General features: G+C 42.0%; 1 protein-coding gene across 1 annotated transcript in view; it reads right to left on the bottom strand.

Annotated features, from left to right (window-relative positions):
• Positions 1-1,567: 1,567 nt before the first annotated feature.
• Positions 1,568-18,634, bottom strand: part of LOC126095593 (sialin-like) — a 172,306-nt gene continuing 155,239 nt past the window's right edge. The window contains exons 3-5 of the mRNA XM_049910366.1: positions 7,112-7,199; positions 1,690-1,937; positions 1,568-1,582 (exon numbers count right to left, since the gene is read on the bottom strand). Of these exons, the coding sequence (XP_049766323.1) occupies positions 1,568-1,582; positions 1,690-1,937; positions 7,112-7,199 (351 nt within the window). The remainder of the gene's footprint in view (positions 1,583-1,689; positions 1,938-7,111; positions 7,200-18,634) is intronic.

The raw sequence follows: 18,634 nt of genomic DNA, 5'->3' as shown, positions 1-18,634 counted from the left end.
TTCTGTGTAAGCTGCTGCAAAAAGTGGGAGGGGGAAGTTGGTTGCAGTTTACCTGGTGGCCATCCCAAAGGGGATGTTCTTAGCGTAGCAGTGCTTTGCTGGCCTGGAGTCGATACTGCGTCCAAGCACTGCATCAGCAGGCGCTGTGGTGTCGCTGTCGGTGGAGCACCCCATTTGTAAAAGGCAGCAGTGCCTGTGGACACAGGGCTCTGTCGACAAATGTAGGGATGGAAAACGCTTGCACTTCGGCGAGGGCGTATAAAGATTGTCAGACGATGTCTTCCGGGCACAGAAAACATGAAAGCTTTTTATCGTCTGCATTACTGGAGTGTTGGGTGAAAATATTTTCGCCAAGATAGCATCTTTTATGCTGCGTGAGGAGCAGAGACCACTTTGGCTGCGCTCTGTTTCGTATTTTTGTGCGAGCAAAAGGCACCAGTCTGGCGTCGAGCCTGGGAAAAGATTTGAGCACTTGCTCATTCAGAAAATTTCCTTAGGTGGGAGATGTAACTTCGTCTTTAAACATTCCATTGGGCAGAAGCTTTGGAGCTAGCCTTCGGACTGGGGGAAGAAAGAGCAAGAAATTATAATACCAAATCCTGGAGCTGAGAAGCAGCGGAGTCTCGGGGTGATTACGTGGTAGGCATCCTTGCAGTAAAGTTGTTTTGTGTCTTGACCTTCATTACGCACTTCTCGCACCAACTACTGGATTAAAAATGTCACGCTAATGAACTGCGAAAGGGGAAGGACGATGAAAGCGAGAGACATTTAGCCGTCTCGCAATTGATGTTTGGGGCTCATCCGGTTGTGGCAGTGGGCGTGTTGCAGCAGTAGTTTCTGGCACTCAGTTGGTAAGACGTATTTGAGGCACGGGGATTCGAGACCATGATGAAGGGTAGCTGCGTTTGGACCATAGTTTGGTTGTATTCATTCTGTATTCGTCATTCTGTACTGTTAATGTTCGCTTGGCTAACCAATGATTTACTGGACAAAATTTGGTGTCTCAGAGTATGTATAATATATCTGTCACTTTTGCGTACCCACTCACACAACATGCAACTAATGATAAAGTATAAGGTTGCCTTTCAAATCCAGTATGCTATTATTAATTTGTTCACCCACTGTCAGAATGTTCTTGCCAACCTTGTATTATACTAGTTAACTGTATCAATTTTTGTACATAGTATAATGTCATTATTCCCTCATGCTTCGCCATATGAAATTAGTGTACCTTGTTGTTCGCATGTGAAAAGGTACAGGGGGAATAAAAGTTGTAATTTCCCTGGACTCTGGATTTAAGTATTTCGAAATTGTATCGCATTTCATATTAGGTCTTATAAATGCAGAGATTTTGACATCGTTTAAATCTTTTATTTTCATTAAAATATTTAGCGTTCCTTTGCCTCACAGTTTTAATAACTAGTTGTGTTCATGGGAGCAGTCAGTCAAATTTAGGTCCAGGCGGAGCAGACACTTTTTATCGAACTGCCGTTAGTAGTTCGGTCAGTGTCTTGCAATTTCTTTAGATCTTCGGGAACAGTAAATAATGAAAAATACTATGATATGATCAATTACAAAGATGCTGCAAAGGGCAATACCGTAACAGGTATCTTACATGCATTCATTGTGGAAATAATTATAAAAATATATGTTCTTAAATGGATCAAAAAAACAACGTTATTGTCATACCTTATGGTGTGACTCAGTATTCTTCTCAGTCTTTTTTGCACGATTACGCTTCGTATTTTCGAGGATGTAGATCTTCTCTTTTTCTGAGACTCTGGGGTGAGATTCCGGCTCGTCGTACACAAAATAAAACCAGGGAAGTACTGAGAATATTGTGATGCCACCGTATATGTAAAAGACAGAAGTCCACCCCAGATTCTTCACCATGGATCCTGACGACGCCATTGAGAGCACAGTACCTAGATACGTTGCTGCAACAGAAAACAACCGAATTAATTGCTGTTGATTGATGTTAAGAACAATGAAGTGCCGCAAGGAAGGTAAATGTGGTCTTCGTGATCAGTGGCATAGTAATTTGCTTGATAATACACACATGAAAAAAAGTTTTGCATCACCCCGGTTCCGAGAACTCATGAAGATAGACGTTGACTGTGGATATTGTATCACAGACACAGTCCCTTTGACTGTTCAGAGATGTCACTAAACCCGCTCAAAGACGTAAGCAACCATGCATGAGCAGAGCCTATTAGCCGATCAGTTCCAACCATTCCACCGGCTCGTGTTGTCTGTAGTTCATCCATGCCTAGACGGTCAATACCGCAGTTCTATCACGTCCGCATTGTTACTTTGTGCCAGGAAGGGCTCTCAACTAGAGAAGTGTCCAGGCGTCTCGGAGTGAAATGGTTCAACTGGCCCTGAGCACTATGGGACTTAACTTCTGAGGTCATCAGTCCCCTAGAACTTAGAACTACTTAACCCTAACTAACCTAAGGACATCACACACATCCATGCACGAGGCAGGATTCGAACCTTGGAGTGAACCAAAGTGATATTGTTCGGACATGGAGGAGACAGAGAGAGACATGCCTCGCTCAGACCGCTCAAGGCCTACTACTGCAGTGGATGACCGCCACCACGGCTCGGAGGAACCCTGACAGCAACACCACCATGTTGAATAATGATTTTCGTGCAGCCACAGGACGTAGGTAATAGGGTGCATGAGGTGCAACTTCACTCCCGACGTCGCCATGCAGCACGGTACAGATGGATCCAACAACATGGCCCGCTCAGGATTGGTATCACGTTCTCTTCACTGATGAGTGTCGCATATGCCTTCAACCAGACAATCGTCGGAGACGTGTTTGGAGGCAACCCGGGCAGGCTGAACGCCTTAGACACACTGTCCAGCGAGTGCATCAAGGTGGAGGTTTCCTGCTGTTTTGGGGTGGGATTATGTAGGGCAAACATACGCCGCTGGTGGTCATGGAAGGCGTCATAACGGCTGTTCAAATGGTTCAAATGGCTCTGAGCACTATGGGACTTAACATCTGAGGTTATCAGTCCCCTAGAACTTAGATCTACTTAAACCTAAGTAACCTAAAGACATCACACACATCCATGCCCGACGCAGGATTCGAACTTGCGACCGTAGCGGTCGCGCGGTTCCAGACTGAAGAGCCTAGAACCGCTCGGCCACACCGGCTGGCCGTAACGGCTGTACGATACGTGAACACCATCCTTCTACCGATAATGCAACCATATCGGCAGCATATTGGCGAGACATTCGACTTCATGGAAGACAATTCGCGCCCCCATCGTGCACATCTTGTGAATGACTTCCTTCAGGATAACGACATCGCTCTACTAGAGTGGCCAGAAGGTTTTCCAGACAGAAACCCTATGGAACATACCTGGGATAGATTGAAAATTTTGTTTATGGACGACGTGACACACCAACCACTCTGAGGGATGTACGCCGAATCGCCATTGAGGAGTGGGACAATCTGGACCAACAGTGTCTTGATGAACTTGTGGATAGTATGCCACGACGAATACAGGCATGCATCAGTGCAAGGGGACAAGAGGTATTAGAGGTACTGGTGTATACAGTAGTCTGGACCACCACATCTGAATGTCTCGCTGTATGGTGGTACAACATTCAATGTGTGGTTTTCATGAGCAATAAAAAGGACGGAAATGATGTTTGTGTAGGTCTCTGTTCCAATTTTCTGTACAGGTTCTGGAACTCTCGGAAGTGAGGTGATGAAAAACTTTTTTTGCTCCTTGTACAATTAAACAAAAGGACATTACATCACACTTTATGAACTGTGAGCGTAAAATGTGAACAATTTAAACAATGATATATAGCTTAGCGAACTATTCAAGAATAGAACTACATCTACATACACTACCGCACTTTGGTTTCAATAAATCTAATAATTGAAATATAATTCCCCGGATAAGGAGCAGCACAACAACCAAAGGAACAGCACAACACTGGTAAACAAATATTTTTATGCGCTTGTTTTCGTCTACATGCAATATTACCCGGAAGAGCGTCATGTACGTACAGAACAGTTACCTGAAATAGTATGTTTGTTGACCTTTGTGACGAAAGAGTTCTCATTCCCTCTAGTCTTGTGTCATCCGCAGTCTACTTCAGCCAGTGGTACATTACATACTGTGTAGTTACCGGACTTCAGTTCCTTAGTAACAGTTGATAGTGTGCACATCGTTATTATGACTCCAAGAATGGAAATATCCATAGACAAACGTATTGCAGTTGTAGAACTCAGACAATCAGGTTTATTGATTTCCCAAACTGCGAAAAAATGTGGTGTTTCAATAGGGGGAGTGCAATACACCCTTCACCGCCGGAAGGGAACAGGTAGTAATAAGGACCTACCACGACCTCCTAAAACGACTAAAAATGACTAAAAATTCATCAGAATTACGAGTAAGAGGAATTGGTTCAAAAGAGGAGCACGAATTCGCGCAGAACTGATAGAAATGAACAAGAAAAGTGTATCAGTTGCAACAGCACAAAGGAGACTGATTGATGACGGCTTCAAAGGACGTGTGGCAGCAAGGAAACTCCTTCTGAAGCCCATAAATAAAAAGATGACACTCGAATGGGTAGGAAACATAGTATGAGGACACACGAAGAGTGGGAGGAAAATTTACTCACAGATGAATCGAAATTCGAGATTGTTGGCAGCAGAAGAACATTTTTTCCGTCAATCTGAAGGAACAGGAGTGGCTCGGTAGTGAATTATACCTACAGGTAAACACACTGGGTGTTCTGTTACGGTTTGGGAGTGTTTTGCAGGAGTTAGGATTGGCGACGTTGTAAAAATACGAGTATAAGGATGTATGGCCCAGAAGCATTATCACCGTATACTTCAGTATCATACAATGTCATGCAGATTGCACTTAACGGAGGAAGAGCACACATTACAACAGTATAATGAACGAAAAAGAAAAAGATTTACATGATCTGCTGTATGGAATGAACAGTCTAATGAGTACAGAATATGGATTGAAAGTAAAACGAAAAAAGAGAAGTAGCAGAAATGAGAACAGAGAGAAAGTTAACATTAGGATTGATGGTCACGAAGTAGATGAAGTTAAGGAATTCTGCTACCTAGGAGCAAAATAACCAAAGACGGACGAAGAAAGGAAATCAAAAGCAGACTAGCACTGGCAAAAGGGGCATTCCTGGCCAAGAGAAATCAACTGGTATCAAACATAGACCTTAATTTGAGGAAGAAATTTCTGAGAATGTACGTTTGGAGCACAGCATTGTACGGTAGTGGAACATGGACTGTGAGTAAACCGGAACAGAAGAGAATCGGAGCATTTGAGATATGGTGCTACAGACGAAGGTTGACAATTATGTGGACAAATAAGGTAAGGAATGAGGAGATTCTGCGCATTATTGGAGAGAGAAGCAATATGTGGAAAATACTGACAAGAAGGGACAGGATGATAGGACATATGCTTAGACGTCAGGAAATGACTTTCATGGTATTAGAGACAGTTATAGAGGACAAAAACTGTAAAGGAAGACAGAGATTGCAATACATCCAGCAAATAATTGAGGAAGTAGGTTGGAAGTGCTACTCTGAGATGAAGAGGTTGGCACAGAAGAGGAATTCGTGGTGGGAAGCATCAAGCTAGTCAGAAGACTGATGATTCAAAAAAAATCATCGAATGGCCTTCTGTAACAAGTACGTTGCATTGAAGAAGAAACTGAAGGTACTAAAAGATGTCGTGTGGCCGTCCCGAAGTCTTGACTGTAATCCTAGTGAAATGGTCTGAGGTAAAGTGGACAGACATATCTGGAAATTTCGCATAACAAGCAAAGAAAGTTTCTGGAATGTTGTTCAGCACGTGTGGAATCATGTAGTCTGACAATGCAGTGACAGCATGCTTCGAGTTTGTGAGGCAGTTGGTGAGTCCAGGGGAGAATACTTTTATGGAACTGACATATAGTTTTTCTGATTGTATTATTTATGTTTAAGCAAACATAATGATATTTTTGGAGAAATAAAGTTTTGTTTGTGTCCATAATTGAAATATCAGATAACAGTCATGTCCTATTGAAATTAATCAGCGTTACTGTATATTCTCTGCAAGCCACTATAGAGTGTTTGGTGTAGGGTAGTCCGTACCAAAATCAGCGATTTTCTGTCCTATTCCATTCAAGTCCTCAGCGGAGGATCCTGATTTAGGTTTTCCGTGATTTCCCTAAATCGCTTCAGGCAAATGCCGGGATGGTTCCTTTGAAAGGGCACGGCCGCTTTCCTTCACCATCCTTCCCTTACCCGAGCTTGCGCTCCGTCTCTAATGACCTCGTTGTCGACGGGACGTTAAACACTAATCTCCTCCTTCCACGCCTCCCTCTTCAGTCCAAATTCCCGTTCATGTCTCAGCCCCAAGGTCTCGATCCCAAGGTGCTATACCAATTCAATTGGAGACCGTCTGCAATGCTGTTCAAGGGGAATAACAATTGGGCTAAGGCTTGCATGGGAATTGTGACTGAGGATGGAAGATACTAAGGTATTCCGTGCAGTTGTGCAAAGCTACTGTTCCAGGGTGGAGCAGTGGTTAGCCCATCCGCCTAGTGAGCAAAGACCTGGTTGCAAATTCCGGCCTTGGTACAAATTTTCATTCGTCACTTCAGTCTGCTTATATACGTCACAAACGTTCTAAGTCCATATGACAGTTTTGATTCCTCTCCCTGAAACTGAAAAGATGTACATGAAACAGGAGTTCCATCTGTTAAAAGGAAATACTACTTTGTTGGCAATTGACACACTCTGCTGTAGTAAATTTAAGTATGTATACACGGTTTAAACGAAAGCTTACATGCATCTGTTTCCCGAAGAAAAACTAAAAGAAGCATGATTGAGATACTTATTTGGTTAATTATGAGGCGGTTGCCGACATAATTAATAATCTACAAGACTTAACATAGTGGAGCGACCAGTTTATCATCTTACGAGCGTTCTCTGCTTCCAACTCATTGCAGTGATTCAAATAATATTTTAAAATACTCGCTGTTGGAAGAATCTTCAGAGCTGCCCACTACAGTCCAACTGTGTGTGATCTGTTATTAACTGCGAGGAGATGTTAGACTAACCTGAAAACAATGCTCCTGTTATTCTCTGCCGCTCACTCTCGGGGAACCACTTTGGGAAGAGGACGTGCATCGCTGGAATTATGACGCCCTGCAAAGGAGAATGCGAATGATACATTGACTGTAATTGAAGGCGCACGTGAAGCCCACTGATGTATTTTTTATTAATATTCAGCTATGTTTCTGTTCGTTTTGCACAACATTTTTGTAACCTTCTAAACGACTACTGTTGCGACTTTTTATTAGATGCAAGGTGAAAGATGACAACTGGTGACGCCGGAATCTTTGCAAAGGAGGTTCAGCGGAAGAGTTTAGCGTGTGGTCTCTTAGACGCTGCATGCTTTCAAATGGACTGAGTGTAAGCCGTCATCGGAAGCGAGGGATTAGCACACAAAACAGGTATTCTTTCTGAATTAGGTGCTTTGGTGCTGTGACTGATTCCAAGTGGCGAAAACCTCTCCATAAAATTGTACTGAGGTGACATAATTCGTGGGATAGCTCTTTATATCGTGTCGGACCTCCTTTTGCGCAGCGTAGTGCAGTAACTCGAAGTAGCATTGGTTCACTAACTCGTTGGAAGTCACCTGCAGAAATATTGAGCCATGCAGCCTCTTACAGGCGTCCACAATCGTGAAAGAGTTGCCGGTGCAGGATTTTGTGCACGAAGTGACCTACCGTTATGTCCCATAAATGTACGATGGTGTTCATGTGTGCTATCTAGGTGGCCGAATCATTCGCTTAAACTATCTAGAATGTTCTTCAAAACAATCACGAACAATTGTGGTCCGATGACATGGCGCATTGTCATCCGTAACTGAAGTGCATGAACGGTTGCAAATGGTCTCCATGTAGCCGAGCAAAGGCATTTCCAGTCAATGATCGGTTCGGTTGCTCCAGAGGATCGAGTCCGTTTCATGTATACACAGCCCACATCTTTATGGAGCCGTCACCAGCTTGCACAGTGCCTTGTAGACAACTTGGGTTCTTGGGTTCATGGGGTCTGCGTCACACTCGAAACCTACCATCAGCTCTTACTAACTGAAATGGAGACTCTTCTGATCAGACCACGGTTTTCCGTAGTCTAGGATCCAATCAATGTGGTCCTGAGACCAGGAGACGCGTTGCAGGCGATGTCGTGCAGTCAGCGAAGGCGCTTGGGTCAGTCGTTTGCTGCCATAGACCATTAAAGCCAAATTTCGCCGAATTGTCCTAACGGATACGTTCGTCGTACGTCCCGCCGCTACTTCTGCGGTTATTCCCGCAGCGATGGACAGTTAACACTGACAACTCAATGCCAACGCCGCTGTTCTCGGTAAGTGAAGGCCATCGGCCATTGCGTTGCCTGTGGTGGGAGGTAATGCCTGAAATGTGGTATTCACGGCGCGCTCTTGTCGTTATGGATCTCGGGATATTGACTTCCCTAACGATTTCCGAAGTAGTATGTCCCTTGCGTCTAACTTCCACTAAGTCTGTTAATTTCCGCCGTGCGGCCATAATCACGTCGGAAAACTTGCCACGTGAATCACGTGAGTACAGATGTCCGCCCCCGCTAGCTGAGTTGTCGCCGGTGCGGTGGATCAGCGTGTTCGGTCAGAGAGCTGGTTGGCTTCTGTAATAAAAAAGATCAACAAACGAACTTGACCGATGTCATGTGACGTCCAAAACGACCAAAAACGAAAAAAAAAGTGGTCAGCGCGACAGAATGTCAATCCTCAATCCTAAGGGCTCGGGTTCGATTTCCGGCTGGGTCGGAAATTTTCTCTGCTCAGGGACTGTGTGTTGTGTTGTCCTAATCATCATCATTTTATCCCCATCGAGGCGAAAATCGCCGAAATGGGGTCAAATCGGAATACTTGCACCCGGCGAACGGTCTACCCGACGGGAGGTCCTAGTCACACGAAATTTACATTTTTACCTGAGTATAGATGATCTGAGTACACACGACAGCTACACTAATGTAGTGTCCTTTTGTACGTTGAGTACGCGATACTATGGCCATTTGTTTATGTGCATATCGCTTTCCCATGACTTTTGCCACCTTAGTGTATAACGTGAGTAAGAAAGCAAGAGCAAATCGATATATGGAGAAATTTGACACACGATTTTACGATAGTTTAACACAGATTAATATAACAAATTTAACCACGCTGTATCGTATTTTAAACGTTACTATTAATATTTTTGTTTAAGTAATGAACTAAAAAGGAAAATTTATAAAGCAGATACAATAATCAGCAATGTGTCTTTAGATGGCATTATGGAAACGGCTTGAGCTAACGGGACGATATTCTGGGTAAACATATTTATTTACCCCACAGAGTTAATGAACAATATCAATAAAATACTGGCTACTGTGAAATTACGCATGTGTTAACTCTTATTATTCCACTTTAACGGTTAAGTAACAAACTGTTCAAGATGATATAGTTTCGCTAGCACGAGATGAAAAGCAATGATAAAGTGCTATACAATGGTGTACAAAACTTAAGGACGAAAGTAACTTTCGCCTGATCATTCGCTGCCAAATAACGTAACTCGATCAAACTAGGCCCATACAGAGAGAGAACTGCTACAGTACAGCACAGTATCGAAAGTAACTGAAAGAAATACGCAATGAGACGGATGGGAATGATAATAAAAACGCTGAAGGCAGCACGATTCATGAAGGTCCCTAGGACGTTACAAAAAGTTTGATATGGTTCTTAAGGTTGTGTCATCACCGCGAAAGGCAGTGTATTCTCTGCAGCGTGCTAACATGCTGGCGACAAGACTGGTAAGGAGTTCTTGTGGTTGGGCGTTTCATTCCTCCACCAGCGCGGTTGACAACTGATGGACTGTCATTGGTGCATGTGGACGGGGGAGGGGGGGAAGAGGACGGGCAGACCAGTCCATTCGCCGAATATCCTCTTGTTCCAAGAGCTCCTTCACCTACGTTGTTTGTTGTGGTCGGCGCATTTCCATCCATGATCCATGAAAATGAAGACAGGGCCGAATGCATCCACGAAAAGACGCATGCGGGAAAGAAGTATTTTGTCACAGTTACGTTGACCGGTGACTGTACCGGTTTCAAATATTTTGAGGTCAATAGGCCTATGCAACTTTATGTCTTCCCACACCATAATATATGGACGACCGAAACGACTGTGTTCAAAAATGTTCTTCGGTGCATTAGGTGTTCCCACGTATCGCCATATGAGAGTACATTAAGCACTGTGACAACTAACACTTTCCTTTTCTGCATGTTTGTTCCTCTTACGAGAGACCAGAATATCTCACGTACACTGGGTATAGAGGGATTCTTGGTGTTCTGGCTGGATTTTGTAAGGGATCCACGATCCCACGAACATAGGTATTAGTATCCGACATCCAGGTCGATAGCAGACAGGAGTCGATTGTCGAGCGCTGCAGGAGGCAGTGAACCTAGTGTCGAGTGCGCAATAGTACTGGAGAGTAGAGTTAGGCAACACGATTCTTTTTCCCGATTAGATTCCTACGATTCAATCACACGTTGCTAATCGGTTCCTACGATTCGTTCACGATTCTTTCACGATTCATTCTAGTCTGCGATGGCACGATTCTTACGGAATGCAAAAAGTTCTACATCTTACTCACAGATGGCAGGACATGTCTGAAATTGTCAATAGGGTTAGAATCGAACTGTGTCATGATAAAATATGCCAAAAATAGTTTATTTATGAGTAAACATGCATATGACATTACAAGTGTGGTTCTCGATTTATACGTGTAATGCCTTAATTGAAGAAAGTTCTCGTTTGATTTGATTGCATCTATTGTTTTATTTCAGTATGTGGGAAAGAGAAGTCGATTTCGGCGATATGTGGTGCAAAATTACGTGATATGCCAGTTTGGTTGTGTGGCTTGAACGTATCTAACTACAGACGTCTGTTTTATAGTAACAAAATCTAGTGGTGAGGCAGACGTGGTTTTGACTCATGTCATCCTATGTTTTTCTGTGCTAAGATGTCTTTCCAAGTCCACATCAGCCTTGTAGTTCATAACGCAGCTGACAGCCCTCGCACAAGGTAAATTTAGCTTAACTTTCATTTCTTCTAAATACAAAGCATAGGTATTTTGCTTTTAATTTGTCTGAGAACCTGCCACTGTCACAACTATTTATGTGAGAAGACGACACCGCCAACTGTCAGCTTGGTTTTCACGAGTAGTATTACGGCCCACGAACTTTGTTTGTTCGTTCCGAGCTTCCTTTGTTCACATGCATCCTCCACTTGTCTGCCATCTGGCAGTCGTAATCATTCGGCACGACTCGGCTTGATTCGGAAGTTGCCTTCGAAGCATAGTGTACTAAGAATCGATGAATCGTTGGAACTTGGAATAGTCACGACTCGGAAACATGCACTAATTCTTACGATTCTTTTGAACGACGATTCGTCCGTATCACGATTCGATTCTTACGATTCTTCATTTAGAGTCGTTCAAATGAACGACTCATTCACGAATCGCCACAACTCTACTGGAGAGTGTCGAGTGAGAAGTGGTGCTGGAGAGACAGGCAAGAATGGTGGTAGAGTGAGTTGTAAATGGTAAAATTCACCAGAGTATGACGAGTGAGCGCGTCCCCCTGATGGTCATGGGGTTGACCCTCACTAATACCGATTCGAGAGTGATGTGAAACCGAAAGTGACAAGTGCCGAATTACGTGTTTCGCGTCAACCGCGTCGGCCGGCAACAACCATGGATTGCAGTGAGGATTGTTGTGAATGTTAACCATCAACTTTGCGTGTGACGAAGTACTGAAAATCAGCAACCAATAAAAAGATGTAACTGTAATTAGACGTGTAAGGCGAAGATAGCAACTGCCTCAGAATTTGTGTGTTAGTAGGAAATATATATCAGTTTGTTCATCGCAACCTTTATGGTCCTTAATAATAGACAAACTTTCAATCATTCCACTGTTCAGTCTCAGAACAGCCGCACTCGGTTGAAATACCCCCGAAACCACAGCAGAAAAACCGATAGCCTTTCATCCATTAAGCACTCAGTCATATAATCATAATAATTAACTGTTTGGCGGCTTTGATGAATTAAACAAAATCCAGAAAAGGAATTAAATGGGGGTGTTTCATCTTGGCTCCCGTGAAAAGGACAGTTGCAGTCTTCGGATCCGAACAATGATTTATTAAGCACCATTTTTGTTTTCAGTGGAATGACATTTGCAATTATCGGACAATTTTAGTGCAAGAGCAATCCGGTATTGTGGTTACCGTGACTAAAATTAGAGTATTTCAACTAGAAACAGTGTAATATAACATATTTATGGTGAAATTAGAAATCGCGGGAATGAAGCACATTATTTAGACAATACAGTGCAAAAGTGACTGAGAAACAGTAAACAATTTGTTTTTACGAGTTTAAGTGACAAAAGCAGTGTTAATAAACAATATATTGTGTATGGACACGAAAACCGATGTGGAATTACTGTAACATTCATACTATAACAAAAAGAGCGTTTGTGCATAATCGCGAGTGAACCAGCCAAAATTCAATTACGAAAGTACCAGAAACATGTTATCAAGTGACTTTGTATCCGAAATTATCTTTTGAACAGTGTAGATCGCTCAATTTGATGTGGACCCATAAACTGTTACCGCATTTGCGAGTGTTGACTGTGGTGTAAATGTTGAATGACGTCACCCAGACTGTGATAGGCTAGCCAGAGCGTTTGAAGCAGTGAAGCAGTTCCACACGCCTCGACAACAAGGATTAGGATAGCGAAGATGTACCACACTGACCGGTTAGAGTTGTGGCGATTCGTGAATGCGTCGTTCATGTGAACGACTCTAAATAAAGAATCTTAAGAATCGAATCGTGATATGGACGAATCGTGTTTCCGAGTCGTGGCGATTCCAAGTTCCAACGATTCATCGATTCTTAGAACGCTATGCTTCGAAGGCAACTTCCGAATCATGCCGAGACGTGCCGAAAGTCGAATGATTACGACCGCCAGATGGCAGTCAAGTGGAGGATGCGTGTGAACAAACGAAGCTCAGAACGAACAAACGAAGTTCGTGGGCCGTAATATTACGTACTCGTGAAAACCAAGCTGATACTTGGCGGTGGCTGACGGGAACGAGCGTAAAGGCATTTCCCATTTACTATCGTTACCATCAGCCACCGCACCGACGATAGCTTAGTTTGCGCGAGTAATACACGAACTAGTGATGACAGAAACGATATACAGCGAGTACACAGCTCCCAATACACACGATTAAAATCAAGAAATCCAAGTATGATGGATAAATACGTACCTCTTAGTTGTTGCAGATGCGATGCAAAACACACACACCTTCTTTACACATGAGCATTAGCACTTGGATTATGTATTATATTTCGCGTATCTCGAAAACGGCCCTAACGATTTGGATGAAATTTTGTATTTAGGCTGGTTTTTGCTTTTTAAGTTCACCTACAGTGTTTCATTCTCTCGTAAAAAGTGAGTTATACAACATATATATCCTACATAGTTCCATTCGTAAAAACGCAATTTTATATTATAAAAACGCTATTTCACATGTTTTTATGACGCCATCTCGTAAAACTTTGTTAGTACATATTGAATGTAGTTAAGGTTTTGGTTTTTGTGTTTATCTGTATATTTGTGTCTTTCCTAAACGTAAACATCGGGAACTGCAGACCGGTTCACACTGCCCGATCAGACGATGCACGATGATAGTCCTCACGTGAATATGTGCATCCACACTAGATGACAATACCATGCGAAACTCATAGGGAACCATCTGATTTCTTGTGAAGCCGTTAATTTTAATTAAATTTTCTGAGAGCTTAAAGTTCATATTTATTAAGTAGTTGTTATACTTTTTTATTGTCATTTTTATTGAGTAATTGTTCTCTCATATAGCTATCACCGAATTATGCTACAGTATTAGTGTTTTGACTTATGGTCTCAACTATTCGTTTTATTTTATGGCACTTAAGCTGCACAAGCATATATTTATCTAAATTTACATTTATAAAGCTTTTCGCCCGTGGAGGACGCATTGTTATTCGAGCTGCTGGCCTGTAACCCTTAAAATTAGGGCAGGATGACGACGACGAAAAGTCAGACGTTGTTGGGTTAAACCATGACTGGGACGAAGGGACGAAGGTAGACGTGATATGGCTCATATCTTACTATCAATGAAGAAGTTAGGTCCACACAGTTTATTCATTCATTTCGTGATCGGACCATCTCACCAACTTCTGTCAGTTTCTCTTTCCTGGCGTACTAAAATGAAGCAAAATATGCAATCAAATCAAACGTGACCTTTCGTCAATTTTAAGACATTACCCACAGAAATCGAAAATGGCACTTGCAAAGTCATATGCACGATTACTCAGAAATAAACGATTGGTGGCGTATCTTATCACGATACAGTGGATCGTGAGAAGAATACAAACACCTTTCCTCGGAATATGCCTGAATTAAGACGATTAATGCTTGTTTGATCCATTCTGTTTCTAGAATACAAAGCAATCAAAGTACAAAGAATCTCTTTCGAAAATAGCTTGAGTAAAGAAAGTTGTTGGAAAAAAATTGTTTAGTTGCTGTATTTCTGAAAATTTGAAGAATGGACAAAATCTTCAATATAAAAACTTGATGTTAATAGCAACAGTAAACCATAAACAAATTAGCAGAAAGCTGACTGTAGTACCCCCTTGTGCGCATGCGCGAGTTATCCCTATATAGTTCTTGCGTTTTTCTGCGCTCTTTCCAATTCCACAGCACCTTATATTTCAGCCCTCACACACTGCAAATTTAGCTTAACTTCTGTTTCGTCGAAATACAAAGCATAGGTATTTTGCTTTTAATTTGTCTGAGAACTTGCTTCTGCCACTGCTATTTATGTGAGAAGACGACATACTTCTAAAGTGTAGGATATAATCGTATACAGCGACATTACTTCACTGCTAATTTGCTAATTCTGTTAGTTCCACCAGTGCTGCCACTAAATGGCTGTCGCACTAGACCAATATTACAGACCCTATATAGAGAGAATAAAGGCTCTCTAACCAATACCTTTCTTGGCGGATCGCCGTGTAATACCGTCTTTAAACAAAAGCTTTTTACTTGATAATTTCAAGTTCGAGTTTTCGAATGTTATCGTGTTCAGATTCATATTAAATTTTAGTGAAGTAATGTCGCTATATACCATTGAATCCTACTGTTTAGAAGTATGTCGTTTTCTCACATAAATAGTAGTGACAGCGGCAAGTTCTCAGACAAATTAAAAGCAAAATACCTATGCTTTGTATTTAGAAGAAATGAAAGTGAAGCTAAATTTGCTGTGTGGGAGGGCTGTCAGCTGCGTTATGAATTACAAGGCTGATGTGGACTTCGAAAGACATCTTAGCACAGAAAATCTAAGGATGATATGAGCCAAACCACGTCTGCCTCACTGCTAGATTTTGTTACTATAAAACAGACGTCTGTAGTTAGATACATTCAAGCCACACAACCAAACTGGTATACCACGTAATTTTGCACCACCTTTCCCACAAATCGACTCCTCTTACCTGGCATACTGAAATAAAACAATAGATGCAATCAAATCAAACGTGACCTTTCATCAATTAAGGCATTACACGTATAAATCGAGAATCACACTTGTAACGTCATGTGCATGTTTACTCATAAATAAACTATTTTTGGCATATCTTATCATGACACAGTTCGATTCTAACCCCATTGACAATTTCAGACATGTTCTGCCATCTGTGGAGTAAGATGTAGAACTTTTTGCATTCCGTAAGAATCGTGACACCGCAGACTAGAATGAATCGTGAAAGAATCGTGAACGAATCGTAGGAATCGATTCGCAATGTGAGATTGAATCGTAGGAATCGAATCTGGAAAAATATTCCTGTTGCCCAACGCTATGACCAGTGACTGCAGCGGAGCCAAATGGCTGAAGTAGAAACAACGACGACGCGGAATTCGACATCTAGTGGCGAACCCTCGAAATATATAGCTTCTGCACCACCTACCCGCCGATCAGCGAAATACGTGACAGCAGCTCCATCCTGTTGCCAACCACCGAACTACGAGGTGGGGGGGGGGGTGTTGTTTTAACGTCCCGTCGACAACGAGGTCATTAGAGACGGAGCACAAGCTCGGGTTAGGGAAGGATGGGGAAGGAAATCGGCCGTGCCCTTTCAAAGGAACCATCCTGGCATTTGCCTGAAGCGATTTAGGGAAATCACGGAAAACCTAAATCAGGATGGCTGGAGACGGGATTGAACCGTCGTCCTCCCGAATGCGAGTCCAGTGCTGAACTACGAGACTACGTCAACGCGATTCGCCGCATGCTTCGCTTTGCACACGGCACTATACACCAGCTACAGCAACGCATCGCCTGACAGCCGCCCCGCCGGAGAAGCCAACGCCAACACGACTAGTAGCGCGACTTCAAACGTCCAAACATCGCGACTTCGACGAGTGTCGAGGGGTGAGTGAAGACGATTTGCTGGCGCGAGACTGACTAATATTGCACTATCTTCAGAGCGCGGAAGGAACTTCAAATTAAATTTGTCAATTGCAGAATATATGAAACAATATTTTTAACATTTTTTTTGTTGCGAATTTGCTCTGAAGCATGGTATGACAATGTGCGCATGTTTTCATGCTGTACGGCACAGAATAGTGTATCATTTGCATTATTTATTGTAAACTACATGTTTATATGTCTTTTAAGTTGTGTGTATGTTACTTTGAGATTTTGTGTATAAATGCAGTCATTGACATTTGATCTGGGTAAGTTTCTGTAATTTATGGTGTTCAATGGAGAGGTCTGTTTTGCCAATCTGGGTTAACCTAATACAGTGAAGGATTATTTAGTTATTAGTTAATTAGTGAGTGTTTGGGTTACTAGGAAGTTATTTTTTTTCTTGCCTGTGCATAGTGAATAGTTGAGAATGGATCCTGAATTGAAAGAAAAGGTTGTGGAGGAGGTAGTTAGAAAAATGGAGACAGGGAAGGAGGACAAGGATGAGCCAGGAATTGGTAGTGGTGGAATGTCAATGGACAGCCCATTGGGTCATTCAGCTGGTTACCCTGAGACACCAGTAAAACCTATTGGAAAAGAATTGAGTCTAGAGGATGGAGAATCGCAGTTAACAATATTTAAGATGCTCCAAGAAATCAAGAAAAGAAACAAAGAAATCAAGAAAGGGCAGAAAGAAATCAACAAGTGTATAGAAGAGATGTCGAAAGGAAATGAAGAATTCAAGGAAGAAAACAAAGAAATGCTAGATAGGCATCGGATAGAACCAATTGCAATCTCAAGATATAGATTGGCCTCCAATCCGGCGAAATGATCGATGAAGGAATTAAATCGTTTATATAGGACATACTGTCACAGGAAGCACGGGTCATGGAAGGAGTACCTGGGAGAATTTGAACGTATCAGGAATCATCTCCTACATGACTCCACGGAATTTGCACTGTGTGGGATCTTACTTAACCAAGAACCTGATAGTGTGTTTTGTGAGCTATTAGATTATCCATCTGGAAATGACATAACATGGAAGAAGAAATTAGAATTTGTGGAACTATATATGAAAAAGAAAGCAAACAGGAGACAGGAGAGACATGATAATGTGATAAAGCCAATAACGTATCGAGTGGAGGATCAGGTGCTAGTAAAAGTTCACCCCAAACCGAAGAAAATAAATTCTGAGATACATAAATTTGACCATGTTTATAAAGGACCATTTAAGATCGCAAGAATTGATCACCCAAACACAGTTGAACGGCAATATGTGCAAACAAAAGGAGCTCATGGTAAGGAACATGTTGAGAATATAAAATGATACTATCCACATAAGGATAAGGGCAACCAAGATAATGGAATAAAACCAGTTTGATGTATAGGGAGCCAGAAAGTCTTTTTCTGGTATACCAAGTGGCGACTGGTACACTCCCAGCTCGGTGAGACTTTATTTCTCATTTCAAGTTTGACTCCTCTACCATCTTTCTCTATCCCTAGATTAAGAAAGTTAGTGTATAGTAGTTAGAATAGGTAATGGTCGTCCAAATAATTCAGTCAGAAACCATGTAGTAAATTTATAGTAGTTACTGTTGATGTAAAGTGTGAGCTGTCAGAGAATCAATAAGTTACAAATCAGCTGTGTCAGTACATTACAAAATTAATAGTGCCAGAAGTAATGAAATGAGAACAAGATCAGAAAGCCAATGTTTATAAAATGTGGTGAGAAGCTATTGGTCAAACAAGAGTTTGTGAAATCTTCTAGAGTTGTTTTATGAGTCATGAAAAGGTCAAGCAATTGTAAGAGAATCAAAGTAATGTATTAGCTTGCAAATACGAAGGCAAAAAATGAAACAAATACATGAGGAGATACTTGTTCGAATAATTGATGTGAAATATGATATATGGAGAGGCCAAGGAGCCTGAAGTAGTATTTCTATGTAGTTATTGCAGCGAATATGGAGGGTTGAAGTAGGTTGAAGTTATATATTTATTTGCAGTT

Source organism: Schistocerca cancellata, chromosome 8 (assembly GCF_023864275.1).
Source record: "Schistocerca cancellata isolate TAMUIC-IGC-003103 chromosome 8, iqSchCanc2.1, whole genome shotgun sequence".
In the NCBI taxonomy this organism is placed as follows: Eukaryota; Metazoa; Arthropoda; class Insecta; order Orthoptera; family Acrididae; genus Schistocerca; species Schistocerca cancellata.
The sequence above is the reverse complement of the archived record's forward strand: the minus strand, read 5'-3'. Positions and strand labels throughout refer to the sequence as shown.